Source organism: Anopheles funestus, chromosome 3RL (genome assembly GCF_943734845.2).
Source record: "Anopheles funestus chromosome 3RL, idAnoFuneDA-416_04, whole genome shotgun sequence".
Taxonomy (NCBI): domain Eukaryota; kingdom Metazoa; phylum Arthropoda; class Insecta; order Diptera; family Culicidae; genus Anopheles; species Anopheles funestus.
The window spans coordinates 46,140,448-46,162,621 of NC_064599.1; the positions used below are offsets into that span (position 1 = coordinate 46,140,448).

Here is a 22,174-nt window from a genome sequence, read left to right on the forward strand (position 1 = left end):
TTGTTTAATAAAACACAACATTTTGTTTTGTTGCAGGTATCGCCATTGAAGTCATTGTTGCGAGAAGACCTGAAACGAAGAATCTCGGCACGCGCAACAACCCGCGCCACTCGTAACGGAATGTTGGCTAATAGTTCGCCTATTCCGGCGAGCAGTCCCATTCCGAACAGTTCCAATGTCCTTGCACCCGGTGCTACTCAGGAGAGTGGCAATGGAAGCAACAGTTCAAGCAGTTCTAGCAGCAGCTCCAGCAGTAGCTCCAGTAGCAGTAGCTGTACGGCTGCTATTGCTGTCGCAACTACCTCAAATGGTACGATCACCTCCACCGGGCAGGAAACTGACCTGCTACTATCTCTCACATCCAAGGCGAAGCGAAACTTACAGTGTCTTTTCTGTGGCATTGAGTTCCCAGATCAGACCTTATACTTCCTGCATAAGGGATGCCACAGCGAAAGCAACCCATGGAAGTGCAATATCTGTGGCGAGCAAATGAACAACGTGTATGAGTTCAACTCACATTTGCTCAGTAAAAGTCATCAATGATGTTAAGCGAGGGAAAGGGAAACAGTTTACTGGTGATGTTTCTCTTTTTCTGATCGCTTACTAAACATTCGACACTCGTAAATCCCACAAACTGCCGTACACTGTCGAGGGCTACCTTGTATAAGAAACCATGGTCATGGCTTCCGATCCAAGATCCAAGAGCCTAGTTTCGTCTTGCATCATTTGCAAAACATATGGTAAGCCATCGCTAGGATGTACTACCATAATAAAGAAAAATTCGTCCGAGGTATTGTTGTGTATTGTACCTTTAGTAGTGCCGTGCTACGCAGAATACGGCGGTGTGACTGCATACTGCAGTTTGCACTCCTTCAGGTTTCAGAGCGATAAAAGCAATAGGCAAACGAACCAATAGTAGAACGAAACACGTGCCTACAATACCTACACGTGGTAACGAGCACAATACGAGCGGCTCAGTTGTCGTTGTTGTGGTAGGTAAGTTCCGGCAGATTTACAGTCCGTCCAGTAGACTTTAAAGCGAAGTATAAGCAAATAATAGAAACGTGTCGCAATTTGAACACTATCCACGGTATGCAGCATGGGTGTTAAGAGCAGGATTAGAAACAACTGGCAACCCATGTAGGAAAACAATGAAGGAATAGCTAGGTGGAAACCCGCCAAGGATTCATGATTTTCTTATTCGAAGTAGCATCGCACAGCAACGCGTCTGTGAAACATACAGATTATAGCCAAAGCACAAACTATGTGAAACAGGAAATGAATAGCAAGTGGTGAGGAAAATGTATAAGCGTTGGAGACGTCCATCTTCCGTTGTGTTTGCATGCGCCGCAACGCTATCGGTTTTAACGCTGTTACTCGTACAACACTGCAGTTGGTTTTGCAGCATCACTCATTTAAAAACATCGACATTGTTATCGAGCGGCAATTGTAGTCATCTCTTTTGCCATTGGGAAAGTTTGCAACACCAGTAAGCCAACTGCAGTGGTTGGTGGTTGAAAGGTATCAGGTCCTTTTATTTGCATCACGCATTATTTAAAAATGCATCTAAATGTGGAAGTGGTCAAGTTGGTAAATTACGAATGATTACGAAATTATCTTCGTTGATTTAACTCGTAAGACCAAGACAAGTCAAGGAAGAAAATTGAGTGGATTCACAGTTGGTCAGACCAAGAGCTGAACACGATCTGAACAGAGGAAACCACCATTTGTGTGCTTCAGTACCACCGTGGCGTAACCGATTTCACTGTAAATGAGAAAAAACACACACAAAGTCTACCTTTAATAATGTAATGTAATATTTGAGATTTAGTGTCGCTTGGCATAATAAGTTTTTGTTTGATTTTGTTTGGCCAAGAACCTAGTAATAGATATACAGTATGTAAATGGTTTTGTTTGTTGTTTGATTTTGTTACTTTCTTTATGTCCCTTCCAATTATTTTACATCGGCACACCAACATCACACAACTAGAGAAACAAAGCATTCAACACGATTCAATATTATACTACCAACAGTCTTCTATTTGCTTTGCACAGAGATTCTTTAATTGATATCATCCAAGTGTTTGTCTAACGAGTGATTTCTTGCAGGTATGCAGGTATGTGCATACCTAATTATATATATACACTTCTTTTGAACGCATATGTCTGTATGTTTTTTTTGTGTTTATATGCATGTGTGTATTATGGAATGTAATGTTTGTTTGTTTTTTTTTCTACGATTTTCAAAATCCTCATATAACTTGGTTTGCGTGTTTTGCTTTTTCGTTCTTCCATTGCCCCTTGCTCAGCTTCAGTTTGTGTTAGAATTTAGTTTTGTCTAATTGTCTCATGTAAAAAACTACATTAACTTCTATATCAATAAACACCAGAAGGAATAAGATAGGATAGGATCACCGTATTTCTCTCGCTTTGGAATTGGTTTTTTTATTAGTTCAGCAACCACTTCCATGTTGTGTCAGGAAATAGGATAGGTACAGTGTTGAAATGAAATCTGTAACAAAGCCTATTTGTTCAAGTTTTATGGTAGGGGCGCATTGTTATACTAGCTAAAAGTTACGAAGGATGTAAACAACTGGACAGGACAAAAATACAATTATATTTATACAAATTCTCGTTGTTGTTGTTATCGAAGCGTTCGAATCGAAGAGGAAATTTTTGAAGATATGTATAAATCAAAGCAAAATTGTTCCGTTTCCTTAACAGCTCAAATAACGAATCAAAACCCAGATCTAATATAGATTATCCTGACCCAATTTCGTTGTGCATTAGCGTAGTCGCATGAATTAACTCATTAACAAAAGGTTAGATCTAAGTTTTGTACATTTCAATCCAGATTTGGTTTGTCATTCTAAAACAAACTGTACCTTTTAAAATATGCGCATAGTTGTGCGTGATCCAACCACCAAACTAAACTTTCCTCTGTTTATGCCGATACAAATAATTGCATCCCTGTAAATTTTAGTTGCAACTAGAAACCAAAATTAAGACCTCAGCAATATGAACACCATTCAAAGAATGAGTCTTTCTACAATCCCTGTGACATCCAGTTCAAGTTACGAAGTGTATTCGACTTTTGTTTTTCGTGGTTATGTACATAATTTTGTAATGGATACCCTCATCTGTACGTTTTACATCAATCGCTAATTACAAAATCCATTTTGCTTATTTGCATGATAATTTTCATTGTTAAACAAAAACCTCTATGCAAAGAAATGTACTCAAAAATTAAATATGTTTAACCTTTCTTTACGATCACTCAAAACATGAATGGCATGAAAAGCTCATTGCTCGTATAAGTGTACAGATGCAACAAAAAAACAACACAACATTCATAACTTACGCCACTAAACACACGAAACTTGTTACGAACAACAAAATCTACTGAATTGTATCGGCAGGATTACGAAATTACACAACTTTGCCACAGCTTAAGGCAACCTAAAAAAAGTACAACAATCTCAGAGAAAGAGAAAGAAATGTAGTGAAAAGAGATAAATATTTTGCTAGCATTAAGGAAAAAACAAACAAATGCAAAATGCAGTGCTGCTGAATGCAAAATTTTAGCTTACCTATCAGTACCTAACACTAAATAAATGCAAACCCGAACTATAGAAATCATGGCATAAAGTTATAAAAAAAACAAACATTTTCTAAACTATTTTATAGATGTTTTGAATAATGGCAACATAATTGACTATCCCACAGTTCAATCCGTGATGAAGCAAGGAGTAAAATTAGCTGGATGTACAGGGATAATGAAACAGCAGCAACAAAGCGAATGGAAAAGCACTAATATGATGAATTTAAACTTTGGAGTAAACAAAATAAAGAAAACACAAGACACGGATCTGTTGTGGGGTACCAAAAAGTAAACTAACTTACCAGAGAAGGTTATTGTACGTTCAGACCAAGGGCATTCATTTATGACACAGATGTTGTTCAAAATCTCTCTCTCCTAAATATTCTGGTTTCCTCTAAGTGGTTTTGAAAAAAAAATGCATTGTATTCAAACCAAGGCTAAACATGTACTTTTACATGTGCTACTTGCAAAATTAAAGAAAACCCTAAAATAATGAAACAAAAGTAAACCAAAACAACCAAAGTTTGGTACGAATTGGCTAGTACATACCATACAGCATACGCATATACCCGTTAAAAGCGTAATGAATGCGCTTGTACCCGCTAAAACCAGTTCCAAACGTGTACAACTTGGAATATTCATCTTACAAATAGTCATTCTAAATTACGATAATTGACCAGTAATAACAAATACATTCGTCTTCTTATCGCTTGATATTAACGAAAAGAAATTTAACTCAAGTTAAAGTTTATATCTTCACAAATTGCTACACAAAATTCTGATCTAAATGGCAATATAACTTTGCAAAATATTTAAAATTTAAAAATACACAGTTAGTGATTGGCAAATTTAAGGTAAATGAAAACATGTTTCGTATGCACTTCTTTCCTCCATCCTCACAGAACCATACACCCAACCGTCATCCCGTTTCAAAATTCAACTTATATTGTGAGCACTTCATAAATTTATTAAAAACAAAGATTCAAACATCCATTAAAATTCTATCAATTTCCAAATGTTTTCAAACGACGAATTTGTAAATAACACACGACCCGTAACATACGTGTGTATCATGCACTGCAATTAAATTTAACGGTAATGTTTATAGATGAACAACAGTAAATAGTTACCGCTGTGCACCGAGATGTTAGTAACGTTTAAGCCATATAACTTCTTCTGATCATTAATAATTGTGAATTGCTGAACTGATTGTGCATGTAGCAATGAAAGGTAAACAAAGTTTAAGATGAGTACAAAAAAATTGTCTGTCGAATGATTCCCTTTACAATCCAGCGTATTGCGTGCGTTCTACGTTTGTAGAACAAGAATTAACATGAATTTGAACGAATCATCCCTCGCTTACAATACCTACTACAGCTATTCTAGTTTCTGTAACCTTAATTTACAAATGGTACGAACAAAAAAACGCAACAGACAGCTACATACTTCAACCAAAATTTACCAAATGATAAACATCCAATGATCAAGCATATTTCACAATTCACCAGTAAAGACTCTAACCAAAAAATATAGCTCTTCAATAGATAACACCTTTCCAATGCAACGATTAATTAAAAAAACAACAACAATAGATAACGCAAATTAGTCACAACAAAAAGGGTGCCTTTGAACGAAAACATGTATAAATATTAAAAAATAAACTGAATGGAAGACGCTTAAGTCTGATCCAGAAAAAAAATAATTCAAGCCAGCAACAACTTGCCTCAACGAATACCTGGTTGACTAACATAAATAGGATTTAGTGTTTAATGTCAAATCTCCAAATAAAAGTGAACATGCAACATGAGCCAATAGCCATCAGCCCAACAATAGAATAGGAAAACTAAAACGATTAAACATAACTACGTTGGTACATAGTAAGTTTATCAAATAGATTGTACCAAAATCAAACAGGCAAATGGGAATAATGTGCAAGCTAAGACAAAAATGAAACAAAGAGCGAAATGTAGTCAAAGGCATGGTGGGTTATGGAAATGAGTTGTAAGTAAGGTGTACTGTTGATAATGAAAACAAAAAGTAGATAGACAAGAATATATTTCGAATTGAAAATTAACTACACACACACACATACACACACAAACAAAACAAACTCGCAGGCAGAACAAATTAATACAATACTTATTAAGCGAAACAAATGGTTTTTCAATTGTAGCGCGTACGTTGCACAGAAAGTGCATATTGATAAATTGGACAGGACAAAAAACTATGTATTGTAGCTTAGTATAAAAATAGGGAAACGATGAGAAAGGCATGAATGCTTGTGTGATACAACATGTACCAGGAATTATAGATGAACGAAACTAAATACAAAGGATGTGGCAAACGAAGCAAACAAGGTCAACTAAGCGTAGCAAATTTTTAACACAAATTCAGGCCTTATAAAAAACCCATACAACAATGCAGCATACAAACACATTAAAAACATAGCATGCTTCCCAAACATTCTACAAAACTTGCAAAACTAGAGCCATAGAAAAGATGGAAAAATATATGCGTTTGCGTAAGCACCATGGTATACATATATCCATCGGTAAAATGAAAACGAAATCAAATATCTCATGCCAATATACCTCGAGACAAAGCAAAGGAAGCATGCGAATCAGTATGCATGCTAATATAAAGAAAGTATAAGCAGGAAAAAAAACCGAAAGTGAGAAAAACTAAACAGGATCAAATAACCTTTTACAAACGAAGACGAAGAACAGATGCAACAACAAAAAATTCTTACATATTCTGGCAAATCGTATTACCAAGTACTAGCTACACCCATATTTTCCTATACATTTTCCCCTACACAAAATGTTCACAAGAGCTAGCCGGGAACAACCACAAAAAGATCTTCGATGTTCCTTATTAATGACAGTTTCTCTGCAGCATTACCCTCAAATAGAAATAATTGATCCCGGATTATAAAACAAAAGCGAGAAATGAGCGAATTACAACAACAACAACAAAAAACAACCTTGTATTAGGTGCAAAATAGCGCAAAAAAATGCAGACATAAAACAAAAAAAACACAAACGTAACTAAAACATTCCGTCTTAATGTGATTCATGAAGGATGTTGTGTGTAGGTTGTAATGTGTGCAATTATTTTCTAATTATTAGGTTAAATTAGATATTCAACCATTTGTTTCAAATAACAACTGTACGCAAATGCATTGTTATGTGGTTTATTTTTTACACTACTGAACACGCAGCAAATTACCACAGGAATCAGTGCGCACCATTTAATTGTTCCTTTTTTTGCTATCGTTACAAATGCTATTGCTGGATATACTACATACAACGACTTAATGGGAATGTGATGCATATATAAACTAATGAATGATGGTGTTTATTTGTTTGATTCTTTTTTTGTTTTCGTTTTGTAAATTTTTAAATATTTTCATCGCTGTTCTTGTTTATGATTTCCAAAAAAAAAACAAACAAGTAAAAGAAAGGCGCTTGTGTACTGAGAACGGTTCTGATTTTCTTTGATTGGATTACATTTACTATTAAAACATAATACTTTATACTGTGATTTGTTTGTTCGTACTAGATCAATTTCACGAGAAATGTTAACGTGTTCATTTTGTTTGTTTTGTTTTAGTGTGAGTTATTGTTTAGTTTTGTAAATTTTCACTAACTATCGCCGATTGGTCGGTCGGTTTCACAAGTAAGGAGCAAAGTCAAGTATTTTCGTTTCGTGAGTAAAGGCAAAACATGAAGCTGGCACTGGAAAATTGGAAAGTAAAATAAGATAGAAAGTGATAAGGTTATTTGAAAACATAATACAAAATGCTAGCTATGTGTGTGTGTTTTTTTAAATACGGTAAACATAAAATAAATTCTTAGCAAACATAAAAGTACCTAATTGAAAGCTAGCTGAAACGAGTAAAAGCAAAACACAAAAACCGATATATTTACAAATTACAACCGAACCCACACACTATTACTCTTCGTTAAATGAGATAATAGAGGAGACAATTTTGGCTATAAACCACAAATTTCTAATAGGGAGTTAAGGCAACATGTAAACAACTGTTATGCTTCAGAACAGCATTAACCTACCTCATGAGGTTATGCAGTGAGACAAACAAATTCGAATTCTATTCTACACCATTCTCAAGTACATACGTGCATCCATAAACACGTAATATAAACATATAAAAATGAGACTAGTAAATACAAAAACATCGTCGTTTATACATTCACTGCATGGAAATACTAAGAATCGAATATGATTACTATTAGACGATGGTGATGGTTCAAATTAAAAAGTAACGAATGAATTGTGAATTCAGAAACAGAATGGTAATACAAAACTACAATTATATTGACTTATTAATATAATATTAATGATATTTTCAACACCTACAATAAATAACGGTTTTTCAAACGAATACTCGATGGCTATATTAATGAAAGAATTGTTAAAATTTTGTATACTTTAACGAAACAAATATGTAACGCCTACTTAAGTTTTTTACTAGACTTAATTTTAACCTCCTAGGCAAATAATCAGTACGTGCTATGAGAGAACGGATAGCATTTGGTACCTATCTACACTGTCATATGAAAGTGATATAGGTATACATACGCTATATAGCAAGCATACAGCACAGAAAAAAATCATAACATGAAGAATTTTGTTAATATAAAGATGCACCAAGGCATTTTCTCTCAGTTCTGAAGGAGGATTTAAAATTCCTACAGCAAATCAAAAGTATGAATATAAAATCTAAATTCTATAATAATATCCCTTACAATGAGCGAAATCCTGCATTACGAACATTGTACTATTATGGAATCTTTAGAAGCAGCTCACATCAATGCCACCAGAGAACTGATTGTAAATAAACATGTTAACTTGGCCAATAACTTAGAATTAAAACATCTAACAATATAAAATCTAAGTGCTTCTAACGAAGCTCTCGGAAAAAACTATCTCTCTTTTGGAGCATGGGCTCAACTAGAATCAGATCAAATCCATTGGAATCATCATGTCAGTTGAGTTATTTCCTCATGTGTCAGCAAATATTACTCTGAAGATTTTTTGAAAATCGACTCGTCTGGAGACAAGTGACTATACAAGCGAATGAAGATACCCTACGAGTGTGTGTATGAGCCAAACGCTATTTCTCCTTTAACTCGTGGATCTCTCAAACACGGATAAAGACATTACTTAAAGAAGCTCATTACAACTCAGCTCAAAAAGAAAATATTACAAATCGGTTTATTAAATGAAAGTAACTTTTTTAAACTTTTCCATTTTATTAGGACAACAAATTTTTATTCATAAAGACTGTCTATTCGAAATTATATCTTTTCTTAAACATTTTTGACTAAAAAAAGTCCTATTTTCTTTTTAGTTTTTTTTTTTATTTTGATTATAGAGGTTTTCTTTTTAGTCCTAGAACAAAACGTGAGAATTAGCCTCTACTAAAAAGAAGCGTATTCCAGCCTTACTGAACATCTTTCGAACGGACGAGAACAAATTTTCCACCCATTTTTCTTCAAACAATGGAAAGGAGAATCTCTTGTGGCCAAAGAGTCAGGAGTCATCAGTTGAATAAGTAATCGTGGCATTCGGATGATTGCTAAAGATGTCCTGTATATTCCAACGCATAGAGAAAATCTCATGTTTGTAAAGGTTGTTACAAACTGTTACCAAGGTTGGTGTAGACGTTTACTTCAAAGATAAGCAAGCAACTATGAAGTTGAATGGCGCAACAATTGCGACAGCGATCTAGCAAGGAAATCTCTATGCTTTACAGCTGAAGATCCATCGGGAAAATGCAAGTATGACTGGCAAGTCAAAATGCAAATATTGACCTCTGACATCGTCGTCTTGGACACATCGGTGAAGGTATCATGAATACTCTGATGTGTTGGACCTTGGCCCTCGGTGCGCAATTCATACCGAAGAAGCTAAAGTTTTGTGACGTGTGTGTTCTGGAAAAGCACTGTCGTGAACCATTCAATAGTGCGAGAAACAGAACAAACCGATTGTTGAAGCGTAATTATTCTGATGTTTGTGGACCTATCGACTCGCCATCGCGGGAATGCCACCTTTACTTTGTCTCTTTCATCGATGATCAGCTGCTGTGGTGTATTTGCTCCAAAAGAAATCGGAAGTTTATGAAAAATCTCAAGAATATTTATTAATGGCAATGGATCCGGGACGCAAGCATCCAGGTGGAGCCAACAATAGGTTACTCGCCTCAATGTACCATGTTTATAGGATCGAATGCCCCTAAGTCGTTGTGAAATGAGGCAGTATTTATAATGAATCGATGCCCAACTTCTGCAATATCAAAAAACGCTACATCTGCTGAACTATGGTACGGAAGGAAGCCAAGCCTGGAAAAGGCCGGATCAACTAAGAAAGAAACTCGAAGCAAAGAGTCGAGAGTTCTTTGTGGTTGGATAAGTAAGAAACGTTTACCAACTGTATGACAAGGATACTAGACAAATAGCGATTGCTCATGATATGAAGTTTAACGAAAAATGTTATCCGTGGACCAAGTGCAAACAAAATAAAGAAAAACTGATGTTACCACGATTCAACGAGCAAAATGGGAGAGGAATGTCTAGAAGATGTCCTTGAAGAAGAAGACTTCGAACAACCCGTTGTAGAGAATAGCCCGGATGAACTGTTATGTGAAGAGGAAGAAGTCCTACCGATTGATGAGTTTAAAGAAAAGTTTGAAGATGGATACAGATGACCCCGCGCTCCCTTCGCATTTAGATCTAGCCTTCTGGCAAGAAGGGCTTGCCTTCTGGTTCTCATGACAAGCAGTTTCCTAGTGAGTTTTCCTTCTCACCAGACGTACCTGAAACATTTAATGACATCAGGGTGTGCATGACGAACTTAACTCCATGAAAGTCAACAATGTGTGGAACTTGACCCCATGTCTCATCGGTGTACAGCCCCTCAAGACAAAGTGAGTGTTTCGGCTTAAGGAGGATGAAAAAGGACGACACGTCAGGTATAAGTCGCGTTTGGTAGTGAAAGGGTTAGTAGGGGTATCGACTTTGGGGACACATATACACTTGTCGCGAACATGTCTACGGTTCGAGTGCTACTGGCCTTTGTAACCCTTGTAGAACGCCTGGAGACTGCTTTCCTTCTTTACGAAGTTGTAAACGAAGAAACAAGGAAAAACTTTCTTCTGCACTATGTATATGGGTCCGGAATCTTACGACATTATTTGCGATAAAGTCGCTCCGGAATCTCCCAGAGGAAAAACGTACAACGAGATTGTATCTACGTTAGATGCCTTTCACAGCCCGAAACCACACGAAATAGCTGAAAACTACCGTTTCAATTGTCGCCAACAGGGGGACAAAGATGCTGCTTCTGCTAAGGAAACAGTAGAAGAATACTTGGTTGCTCTTCGGAAAATTGCAGCAAGATGCAATTTTGGTACGTATTTGGATACTGCGTTACGGAACCAGCTGGTCTTTAGAATTAAACGGGGTGATATCCGCGATCGGCTGCTGGAGAAACAGGAACTCACACTAAATGGAGCACTGGGTATGGCTGTCAGTATGGAATTGTCTCGCAAAGGAAGAGAGGAGATTGAGGGAGGATCATCCAAGCAAGACCTACATGCGGTGCATCAACAGCGTAAGGTAAAAAGATACAAAGTACCAAACAGAACTGCAGTACAAACAGTGCGAGTTGCTTCCGTTGCGGAGATAAATCACACCTGACAAATGTGTGCAAACACAAAATCACGATATGTTCCTTTTGTAAACTGCAAGGGCACCTGACAAAGGTGTGCCTTAAAAAGTCTGCTGCTGCTAAAAACGAGATGCGCCCGGCGAAGAAACCAAATGCGGTACATACCAATTATGTGTATCAATCTAGTGGTCGACAGGAAATCCAAGATGTTTGTTCGGTCGGTGCATTATCACGTTGCAAAAAATTCACACTGAATGTGGTAGTGAATGGAAAGAAGATAGAGTTTGAAATTGATACCGGTTCGCCAGTCAGTATTATTAGTGCTGCTTCTTCTTCTTCTTCTAATTATGCGGGTTGTCTGAGACCTCCTATGTTCAATGAAACCTCAGTTACACTGCCCATATTCAGAGGTTTATTCCTCCCTAAGTTTGCCTTCCGACTTCTGTGAGTCATATTGACAATTAGTGCTGCTCATAAAAATAAACTCTTCCCACAGACTAAACTACGTGGCTGCGACACGGAACTGGTGAGCTACTGCAATACCAGCATCAAAGTACTGGGTATTTTGTATGCTACGGTTAAAATGAAGGATCATACAAAGAAACTACCATTGTATGTGGTAAACTCCGAAAAGCACCCACTGTTGGGCCGCGAGTGGCGTAAAGAGTTTTCACTGGATCGGAACAGTGTGATGTCGAGTACGAACACTATTAATATGGTTTCTACTACTGCTGCTTCGTCATGTCGTACTGCTGGCTTAAAGACTATACTGGAACGATACCCGAAAGTGTACGACGCATCAGATCGAGAAATCCTTACGCTATCGACTCATCGTGGTTTGTACCGTCCGAATCGTCTGATGTACGGTGTTGCTACGGCACCTGCCATCTGGCAAAGGCAAATGGAATCTATACTGCAAGGCATACAAGGAGTAAGTGTTTTCTTGGACGATATAAAAATCACTGGTGAGAATGATGAAATACATTTGAGTCAACTGGAGGAGGTTCTCCGGCGATTGGACGATCGTGGTATACGTGTAAATAAAGACAAGTGCCAATTCTTTGAAGAGGCGATTGAGTATTGCGGATACTTAATTAACCAGAAGGGAATCCACAAGATCCGGAAGAAAGTTGACGCGATACAAGATATGCCAAAACCGAAGAATAGAGACGAGCTCCGATCTTTCGTCGGATTAATCAACTACTACGGACGGTTCTTTCAGAACTTAAGTACGGTTTTGTACCCTCTGAACAACTTACTGAAAACGGATGTACCATTCTGATGGACAAGACAATGCGACAATCCTTCAAGATGGTGAAGAGTCAAATGCAATCCGACAACTGCCTGGTGCATTACTCACCAGAACTACCACTACTGCTGGCGAGGGATGCTTCCCCCTATGGCGTAGGGGCGGTACTGGATTCCTTATTGTATTTGGAGTAAGGAAATTTTTCCAGTTTATATATGGCCGGAAATTCACTCTACTAACAGACAATCAAGCCAACACGAAATTTTTTGGAGAGCATAAAGGACTGCCGGTGATGTCTGCACTACACATGCAACATTATGCTACCTTGTTACAAAGTTTCGATTACACCATTAAGTTTCGGAAGTCAACAGATCACGCAAATGCCGATGCGATGTCGAGAATTCCATTAAATGTGACCGATCCTGATAACGTGATTGAAGAGTCGGATTCAATAGAGCTGAATCAAATAGAGACCCTACCTTTGACGGCTGCCGAATTAGGACAAGCCACCGCCAAGGATCAATCAGTTCGGAAGCTACTGCAAGGCATCAAACATGGACAAGAAATTGACGCCACAGATCGGTTTGGTGTAGAACAACATGAATTTTCCCTACAAAAAGGATGCTTGCTACGGGGAATTCGTGTGTACGTGCCTGCTTCTCTCCGGAAACGTGTATTACAAGAGTTACATTCTGTCCATTTTGGAGTAACTCGCACTAAGCCATTAGCTAGAAGATACTGCTGGCGGCCGGGGATAGATCGTGAGATAGAGAGCACGATAGCAAATTGTGCAGATTGCCAGTCAATTCGGGCGGAACCTGCAAAGATGAATCTACACTGCTGGGAAACTCCGAGTGCACCATTTCAAAGGGTGCATGTTGATTTTGCGGGTCCATTTATGGACACTTATTTTTTTATCTACGTGGATGCTTACAGCAAATGGCCGGAGGTACAAATCTGCAAATCAACAACTGCAGAAAACACCGTGAATATTTGTCGTGAGATATTCAGCAAATTCGGAATACCTACAGTTCTTGTTAGCGACATTGGAGTTCAATTCACATCAGCGGTGTTTGAACATTTCTTGAAGATGAATGGAGTGGTACACAAAATGGGAGCACCATACCATCCTGCTACAAACGGCCAAGCGGAACGATATGTTCAGACCATAAAACATAAGCTGAAAGCGTTGAAGTGCCCAAAGTTATAAGTAAATCTGGAACTGTGTAACATTTTGCTTATGTACAGGAAGATAATTCACCCATCCACTGGTAAATCGCCATCAATGCTCGTGTTTGGACGTCAAATACGATCGAGAATCGATCTCCTGCTACCAAGGAATGAAACGTCAAACAAAGCAGATATTGCAGTTCGTCAATTCAAGGATGGTGATAGAGTGCGTGTGCGAGATTTTCTATCACAAAATAAGTGGAAATTTGGGGTAATTGCGGAAAAGGTCGGCAAACTTCGATATGCGGTACGCTTGGACGATGGACGAATCTGGGAACGCCATATAGATCATATAGCTGGTGTGGGCGCCGAATTACAAGGAAGCTCGATGGATACTCCTAGTGAGGATAAGTTTATCGTGCACGACGAGTCAACCATGCCTACAGTGGTTACTCCGGTCTCAACTGCGAGCCCGAGCAAGGAAACTGCTGATACAACACCGGTCGAGGCAACTCAGAATGCTACGCAGACAACAACAACGATGCCTGTTGTTGATATCTGATTCTTATTATTCAGTGAATTGCGGGAAAATAGAACGGACGCACAAGCGAGGAGAAAAACGGCAAATAAAAGGATTTGCTAGTGTTAAGAAGATATCTGAGTTTCACTTCTAGGATACAACAGATGCCAATACAGTTCATCAACTACTGAGGAAGCTGGATACTCAATCTCACCGCAGGTATATCAACTACATCTTGCCGAAGCTTGCGAAAGATGTCACCTTTACAGAAATTGTCGATATTCTAAAGAAAATTTTCGGAAGTGAAACGTTTACTTTCAACAAACGTTATCAGTGTTTCCAGCTAAGTAAACCGGAGACAGAAGATGTTATTAGTTATGGTGGAAGAGTGAATCGTGTTTGCGAAGTTTGCGATTTCCAGGACATGAATCTAGATCAGTTCAAGTGTTTAGTGTTTTTGTGTGGTCTCAAAGGGCAGTGCTATAATGAAATATTACTGTTCAATACCTCATTGATGAATGGCGACGATTTATAAATTTGAAGACACGTCTGTTTTCGAGCCTGCTTCGAAACAATCGTTTCATGCAGTTTAACAAAATCTGAGAAGCAATTCTCAAACCCGGAAAAAGTTCTCCTCGTTCACCTTGCTGGCTATGCGGTCAGATGCACTTTGTTCGAGATTGTCCATTCTCTTTGGTCACAAGGAAGGCTACCGTGGCTGTTCTTCCAACCTCTCCTGTTCTCCAAATCCAGTTCAAACCACGGAACAGACGAAGCCGAAACAATTACTAATGTCTAATGATGTCAAAAAACACCCTTGGCATCTATGTACATCGTGAATCACATCGCTCTTCTTTCCAGCAAACGGAAGTTTGTACCAACACTCATCAACGGCGTTGCAACTAAACTGCAATTGGACACAACGAGCGAAATAACAGTGGTTTGAAAAGAAACTTGAAAGATCCTTTGTACACCCTCAATTGATCTACCATCCATTGAAGCAATCCGGGAATCGACGGTGAAATTAAAAATTACGTTATGCGTTGCACAGCATGTTCAATTGCATTTAAGGCACCTATCAAGGCGACATTGAAATCTTGGCCTGTTCCATCAAAACCATGGTCTAGAATCCACATCGATTACGCAGGACCAGTGGAAGGATTCTATTTTTTAGTCATTGCTCCATATTCAAAATTGCCTGCAGTGCACGTAACTAAGTTGACAACTACGAAAATTACAATCAACCTGCTGAATCAAACTTTCGCAACATTTGGTGTTTTAGAAGTCATTGTACCTAATATTGGTACAGTGGAACGCCGATTATCCGTGCTCATCTGGACTCGGCCCCTGCCGGATTGGAAGTTTATCGCTCTACACCAACCAGCGACTCAATCGGAAAATCTCCTGCAGAAATCATGTTTGGTAGGCTAATTCGTACCATATTGTCAATGCTAAAACCATCCGAACATGGAGCGGAATCAAGAGACAGAATAAAACAGAACGATGTTTTCAATAAGAAACATGGAGCAGGCTGAAGATATTTCCAGGTGGGAGATCTAGTATACGCTAAGATTCATAGTACTAATTTATGGCAATGGGAACCAGCAACCATCCTGGAGAAGATTGGAACTGTAAATTACAATGATCTTATTGAAGATACAAATCATGTTATATGCTTGCCTATTAATCAACCGAAAATCATGAAGTTCGACCAATGCCATTATCAACATTTATTGATGATTTTGAATTAGCAACACTACAAAAATCTACGGTGCTAAACGAAATACCGGAAGTGCAGATAAGAAGTATTGTTGCTACGGAACACATATGGAGTTGAAGAAAAAGCTACAGAATCCAGTTTCGTGACAGAAGAATGTGAAGAACTTCCCGCCACAAAAACCAGATAGAGTACGACGAAAAATCCAGCTACCAGGCCGATTCAAGCCATACTATATATTGAAACCTTAAGAAGGGAAATGTTGGATATCAATGCAATCCACATACATGATCAATCCATAGTTATATTTTTCCTTAAATCAAGTAGGCTATGAAAGCAAGAAAAATTTCATGTATGAATCAATTCTATTTGTTAAACCGAAGAAGTAAGTTAATAAAGGAATTGTCTGTACATCCAGACTTAACAAAAATGATACGTTTCGGCTATCGAGAAAAAGCTACACACACGGCTGTTCGTTGTGGCTGCGGATTTTTCCACATTGTAGAACAATACAGTTACACATTGTAGAACAATACAGTTACAAAACATTGTTACGTATAACTCGTATGACACAACAAATTTGAAACCCAGAAATGGGTTCGTCATCTGGCGTAACACAACATACGCTCGAATTTAGCGTATTCGAGTAGTTGAGCAACGAAAGAAATATTTAAACAAAGAAAATCGTTTGAAGCATCAAATTGAATGGTTTTTACGTGGTCTGTAATTGGAAAAACCACATTTTATCAATAAATTGAGAACATGTTACGCTAGAGCGAGAAGATTTGCGTCCACACTGCACATTCAGTGCACATTCAGTGTTGCGAAAGGGCAGTCGAGCATATGTTACGCCTGTAATCTGGACGCTCCTTTATATTTCTTGTTACTTATGTTGTTGTTACTTATCTTGTTAGCTCATTCATCCCAAATGACATTTCCCGAAGTTTTTACATCGTTTTGATTCGTTTTTGCTGTTTGTACACGGCAATTGTTAATGTGTTGGTGTTGCTTTGGATTGCACCAGCAACTCACGTGAGGTTCTTCCTTGAATTTGTCGATGCGTTCGAAAAAGAAGGGCAGTGAAAGAAGAACACAATCCTCGTCGTACGTTGTGTTCGAAGCCGGTTGAGATGAGCGCGTGTATTTTAGCAGTTAAACAGTGAAATATCAGTGCAGTGTGCTTCACAAGGTAAGTTAAATTATTGAAAAATGCTTAAGACATCTTGTTCCTTTCTAATAAAGCATTTTTTTGTGTTTCAGAAGATGATTCAGGGCGTGAAATAGACCGGGAGCCGCATCAGGCAGTTGGCGCCATCGTTCCAAGTGTACAGTGAAGGAAAGTTAATGGAGTACAGTAAAATCGTCTTCAATTATTTCACGGATTTTTTAACAGTATTTGTGCTGAAGTAGTTTATAAAGGGTCTTCTTCTTCTTCTTCTTGGCTTAACGACCTTACAGGTCACGCCGGCCATTTCTGGCTTACTAGACTTATTTTACCACGTAGCCGGATAGTCAGTCCTTGCTACGGGGGAACGGTCCGGATGGGATTTGAACCCGGTCCGGCCGTGTGGACTGGCGCCGTTTATCACATGCACCACCGGACCGCCCAGAGTTTATAAAGGGTATGTACAGTGATTTATTGATTTTTAATTAAGTGTAAAAATATTGTGAAAAAAGTATTATGAATAAAATAATTTTTGTTTTATGTAACCAATGAGTTGTACCGCACTGTGTTTAAACTTCACACGGAAGAACGAAAGAAATACTACAGAAATGGTCGGAACCATTCGGAAAACCCGAAGCAATGTAAACAATGAGTTGGAATAAGCTTCGCCTATTCAGACTCTTATTCCAACTCTTATTCCAACTTTTCTTTATTAGTGTGCGTGAATTTCTGCCAAATGGGATATTAGCTGTCTTTCAGCTAAGCAGAATAGTATCTTGACATTTTTTCGAGTGCAAAGTTTTATTACCGTTTATCGTTGCAAACATAAATCTATATTTTTGATCAAACTGTAGCATTTTGTTTCATTGCCAATTCAATCCTTTGTTGTGCCAACGGCTATTTTATATGTCAAAACACCTTTAGAACTGCCATGCACGGATAATCCGATGCCCGGTAAAACAGCACACGAATAATCAGCGTTCCAATGTATACGTATATTGCGCATGGCGGGGACGTACTGTATCATGTTTACATTGTGTCAACACATTATTGGTCCACTGAACTAGCACTGAAATTGTTTACCAACATTGCTTGCTATGAGCAAAAACTGTGCAGATTTTCCTAAAAGCAAATATTTTAACTAATTTTATTGCTGTAGAACCAATTCGAAACAGTAGTTCACCATTTAGACAGCGTTAATAATTATTCATACACACAATTTGTTACCGTAAAAAGATCATTATGTAAGTTATCTAGGTGCAACTATTGTGGTAAAGATGGATTTCCTTAGCATGATTTATGTTTCTCTTTAAGGGCGGATTACTGGAAATCTAACGAGCGAAAATATTGCGATTTTTGCAAGTGCTGGATAGCGGATAACAAATCCGTAAGTATCACCATGTTTGTGTACGGTAATTGATATGGTAACCTTAATTATGGTTTGGTATCATTGCAGAGCGTACAATTTCACGAAAATGGGAAGCGACATCAGATGAACGTACAGAAGCGAATTTCTGAGATTAGCCATAATAGTTACAAAGCTCAACAAGAGCAAAACAAGATAGACGCAGATTTAAAGAAGATGAATGACGCGGCTATGAAAGCGTACATGCTAGATATCAGCGCGGGTGCCGACATTAGCTCGCGAGAGTTATACGAGAAGCAAAAGCTTGAACAAGTAACCGAAAATACCGATCAGATCGGGCCATGTGCTGGGCCGTCTGCAAGCAGCTCTGCGACATCTGATTGCAGACGATCGAAGACAAAAAAGGGTCGTGAAGCCGATCCGTTGTACATGCCAGGTGTTGATAGTGACGACGATCCAGAATCAGCCAAGGGAAAAGCGATGGCAAAGAAGCGACGGTTAGAGGAAGTTGCGAAAATAGACAATGGATCGATGTGGGTGGAAGCTGAAAATGATGAAGGGTTTCCTTACTATTGGAACGTGAAAACTGGGGAATCCGTTTGGGAAGCTCCAAAGGAAGGTTACATGAAAAAGGACGAATATGAAAATTTGTCTAAAATCGCATGGCAAAAACAAAAGGAAAATGCTGCTATCGAGGCAAAGTACGAGTTAGAAAATGCGGACGAAATCGCCGCACGACTTCGACGCGAAAATATGGCTCAAATTTTCAAGCACAATAGAAAAATCAAAGAAGAAATCGAGAAAAAGGTGGATCACGGACGCGAAGCAGCTACCAATGCCGAAATTGAAAGGTCGATAAATCCGTACGGACGCTGGGAATCAGTCGAAGTCAAGTAAGTTTAAACGTTAGCGCTATTTCGTATTGATACCGTACAAACAAATAAACATACCTTCATATTTATGTGATACTTTACCTACAGAAAAGAACAACCGATAGATTTACAACTACCAGCGGCACCAGCTCCTTTGTACGTTCCAAGTGTACTCCCAGAAAAACCCGAACCCAAATTTAAAGAAAAAGTGATCGATCACGTACCACCAGAGACAAAAGCAACCACAAGCGACACATTTACAAAGAAACGAAAAATTCAACGACAATCCCGGCAACGTTTAGACACGGACTAACCAGATTCCTAGAACAGCTTGAATAAAAAAAAAACACACGATTGTCTCCTTCGCACACTACGATATCCTTTTTCTTTACTTCTTTCACTCGTTGCATACATACAGGTACCCATTTTGTAGTTGCTATTCATGGGTAGCCATTTTTCAGTTACACATTTGACGTGAGTGGAAGCGTTCGCAAAAATACGCTCGCAGTAGGCCGTGTTTGCGAATAGGCTTCTTTTCGAGAATAATCTAGAATTTCGTTGATAACGATGAATCGAAACAAGCAGAGGAATTCTAAAACGTCTACAGTTATGCAGACCAATCGAAAAGATCCGATATTTACGGAGGAGGATCGTGAAGCCGAAGCCAAACGTTTAGCAGCGTGCATATGCGGTCGCAAAAATACGACCGTCCAGTGTTTGCGATGTGGTCATTTGTGTTTCGGCAGAAAATTCCGTCCGTGCCCATCACATCCTAAAGTGTGTAGTTGGTGTGAATATTGTACGCTTCTTTGTACTGAAAAAAAAAACAAATGTTTTACTTATTCGCAGGTAGCCTTTCTTTACGACATCCGATCCTGTTCATCGTGTACGGGACCGACGAAGGATCTGGAGGAGCTTCCCATCGACTATGAAACTTATCGGAAGCTGTCGCGAGTAGTTCCAAAGCGTTTCTCCGTTTAACTTTGTTACTGTGTCTGGTGTTACTGCTATCGAATTTATGACTTAAACAAATAATAATCAGAAATAAACCGGGTTTATTAGTTTACTATAACAATACGTTCGTTTAAACTGTAGTAGTGTTTGTTAGTTTGACATCAAATGGAAAACCAACCAGGTGTACCGGGCCGGTCTTTGTTCTTATCGAGAAACTTTTTGTGATTTTTCTTCGCATCCTCGAGGGATTTCTTATCATCCTCAATTTTTTGCTTCGCGTCTGTTGGAAAGATGTCCGGAAACTCAAATTTCATATTATTTGGCTGAAAGGATGTAGTAACGTTAGTGAAATGCTCCGGATAGCCGCATCCTAGTGAAATTTGAACATTTACCAGAGTGACATAGGCAAGTTTGGTATCCTCTTCCTTCGTAATGTATCCCAGAACCAGGTCTCGCTTGGTGTTACCCAAAGCAATGCGTGTACGGACGTTAACGACGGGAACTTTGTATATCTTTTCTAGATAGTTTTTCACATCGTGCCGGGTCATTTCCATGGAACATGCGAACTGCACGACGTTGGGGGGCTGTTTGTGTTCCGGTCGCAAAAGCTTCAACCAGAAGTTGGGCAAAAACACTCGCAATTGTGGGTTACCGCGTTGGTAAATTGGATACCATCGTGTCGACATGGTTAAGAGCGAAATAGTATCTACTTCAATTTATTAATGAACTAGGAATTTCAGCAAAACATTTGTAAACATTCAGTACTGACATTTACATAACAATCTGCCAAGAAAACTACATCATATTCAATTGGTGGGACTGTGGAGCTGTTGTAAACCTTGGGTTTTGCACATTGACGAACGCATTTATACTATAAAATAAAATCGCAATTAATTCACATGCATGTAGATTCCGATATTAATTTCGAAAGAATTTTTAAATCTGTTTTCCAATTAAAAATGGGTCTTTAGTTGCAAAAAAATCTTTTGCAGTGTAGCCGCGGGCTAATTGCAGTATGCTGCACAACGGGAAAATGTGCAATATCAGTGACCATAAATAACTATGAGATTTACGTTTGATTGGCGATTTGTCTAATTGTCATCGGCGCTGTCACTTTCTGTTCGGAATGAAAATTTGGCTCCATGGTTTGTGATTTTCTTCTTGTGAAATTGTAGGATTGCACGAGCTCGCGAAACCAATTGAAAACGGTAATATTATCGAAAACGAACGTCCAGCTCCACTTAAACTGTGCAACTGCAACTTTGTAGCATAATTTATTAGCCTCCAACTCGGTTTCCCAAACCCTTATGAAGTTATATAATGTGTTACTGTTTTGCTAATGTTTTCAGCACATTTCTTGGAGCTTCGAGTGATTTCAGACCAATCACCTAAACAACATGGGTCACGGATTCGGTGAGCTTGCAAAAGTACGAGGAATTGTCACGCACAAGATCTCCCCTTTCGAGCAACGCGCCTTTGCGAATGTGATCAGCAAGGGTGTACCAAATACGCTTCGACGAATTCGCTCGCAAATCTTCATCGTGGCTCCGCGTAAGTGTTTTGTTGTTACATCGGACAGGAGTATGTCCGTATGGGTTGGCTTCAGAAAACAACATTTTAACGTTTTCTTCATTCTTATATCTTCAGCATTCGTCATGGGATACATGGTTTACAACTACATTGAAAATTTGCACACCCAGCTGAATCGTAAGAATCCTGCCGAATTTGAGAACGATTCCTAAGCTTATTACCTAGATGATGCATAATTTGGCATAATTAAAAATGTGTCATATTCAGGCATGATAGCAACATAATAAACATATTTAAAATGTGATGGAATCGTGCCAATTTTGCTGTGAGAAACTAAA

At 38.5% G+C, this 22,174-nt stretch overlaps 6 protein-coding genes across 6 annotated transcripts in view; 4 read left to right on the plus strand and 2 right to left on the minus strand.

Moving 5' to 3' along the window:
• LOC125769141 (ikaros family zinc finger protein) overlaps positions 1-8,006 on the plus strand; it is a 32,282-nt gene extending 24,276 nt beyond the window's left edge. Inside the window, exon 4 of the mRNA XM_049437655.1 lies at positions 37-8,006. Within this exon, the coding sequence (XP_049293612.1) occupies positions 37-543 (507 nt within the window). The 3' untranslated portion in view covers positions 544-8,006. The remainder of the gene's footprint in view (positions 1-36) is intronic.
• Positions 1-19,577, minus strand: part of LOC125769142 (choline transporter-like 2) — a 95,995-nt gene extending 76,418 nt beyond the window's left edge. The window contains exon 1 of the mRNA XM_049437660.1: positions 19,455-19,577. The gene's annotated coding sequence lies outside the window, so the exon portion shown is untranslated. The remainder of the gene's footprint in view (positions 1-19,454) is intronic.
• LOC125769152 (WW domain-binding protein 4) lies at positions 18,078-19,725 on the plus strand. Its single transcript, XM_049437681.1, has 4 exons — positions 18,078-18,358; positions 18,429-18,501; positions 18,571-19,373; positions 19,461-19,725. Coding segments are annotated over exons 1-4 (1,083 nt in total). The 5' UTR covers positions 18,078-18,356; the 3' UTR covers positions 19,666-19,725.
• A 63-nt stretch (positions 19,726-19,788) lies between these two features.
• Positions 19,789-20,427, plus strand: LOC125769155 (uncharacterized protein CG13380). Its single transcript, XM_049437685.1, has 2 exons — positions 19,789-20,129; positions 20,202-20,427. The coding sequence occupies exons 1-2, from the start codon at positions 19,920-19,922 to the stop codon at positions 20,331-20,333; spliced, it is 342 nt and encodes a 113-aa protein (XP_049293642.1). The 5' UTR covers positions 19,789-19,919; the 3' UTR covers positions 20,334-20,427.
• LOC125769154 (probable 39S ribosomal protein L23, mitochondrial) lies at positions 20,385-21,140 on the minus strand. The gene is made up of 2 exons (XM_049437684.1): positions 20,699-21,140; positions 20,385-20,629 (listed from the first exon to the last, which is right to left on the minus strand). The coding sequence occupies exons 1-2, from the start codon at positions 20,990-20,992 to the stop codon at positions 20,468-20,470; spliced, it is 456 nt and encodes a 151-aa protein (XP_049293641.1). The 5' UTR covers positions 20,993-21,140; the 3' UTR covers positions 20,385-20,467.
• Positions 21,141-21,380: 240 nt separating this feature from the next.
• LOC125769156 (cytochrome b-c1 complex subunit 8) lies at positions 21,381-22,140 on the plus strand. The gene is made up of 3 exons (XM_049437686.1): positions 21,381-21,514; positions 21,656-21,857; positions 21,954-22,140. Exons 2-3 carry the CDS (start codon positions 21,704-21,706, stop codon positions 22,046-22,048), a joined length of 249 nt encoding a protein of 82 aa, XP_049293643.1. The 5' UTR covers positions 21,381-21,514; positions 21,656-21,703; the 3' UTR covers positions 22,049-22,140.
• The last annotated feature ends 34 nt before the right edge of the window (positions 22,141-22,174 follow it).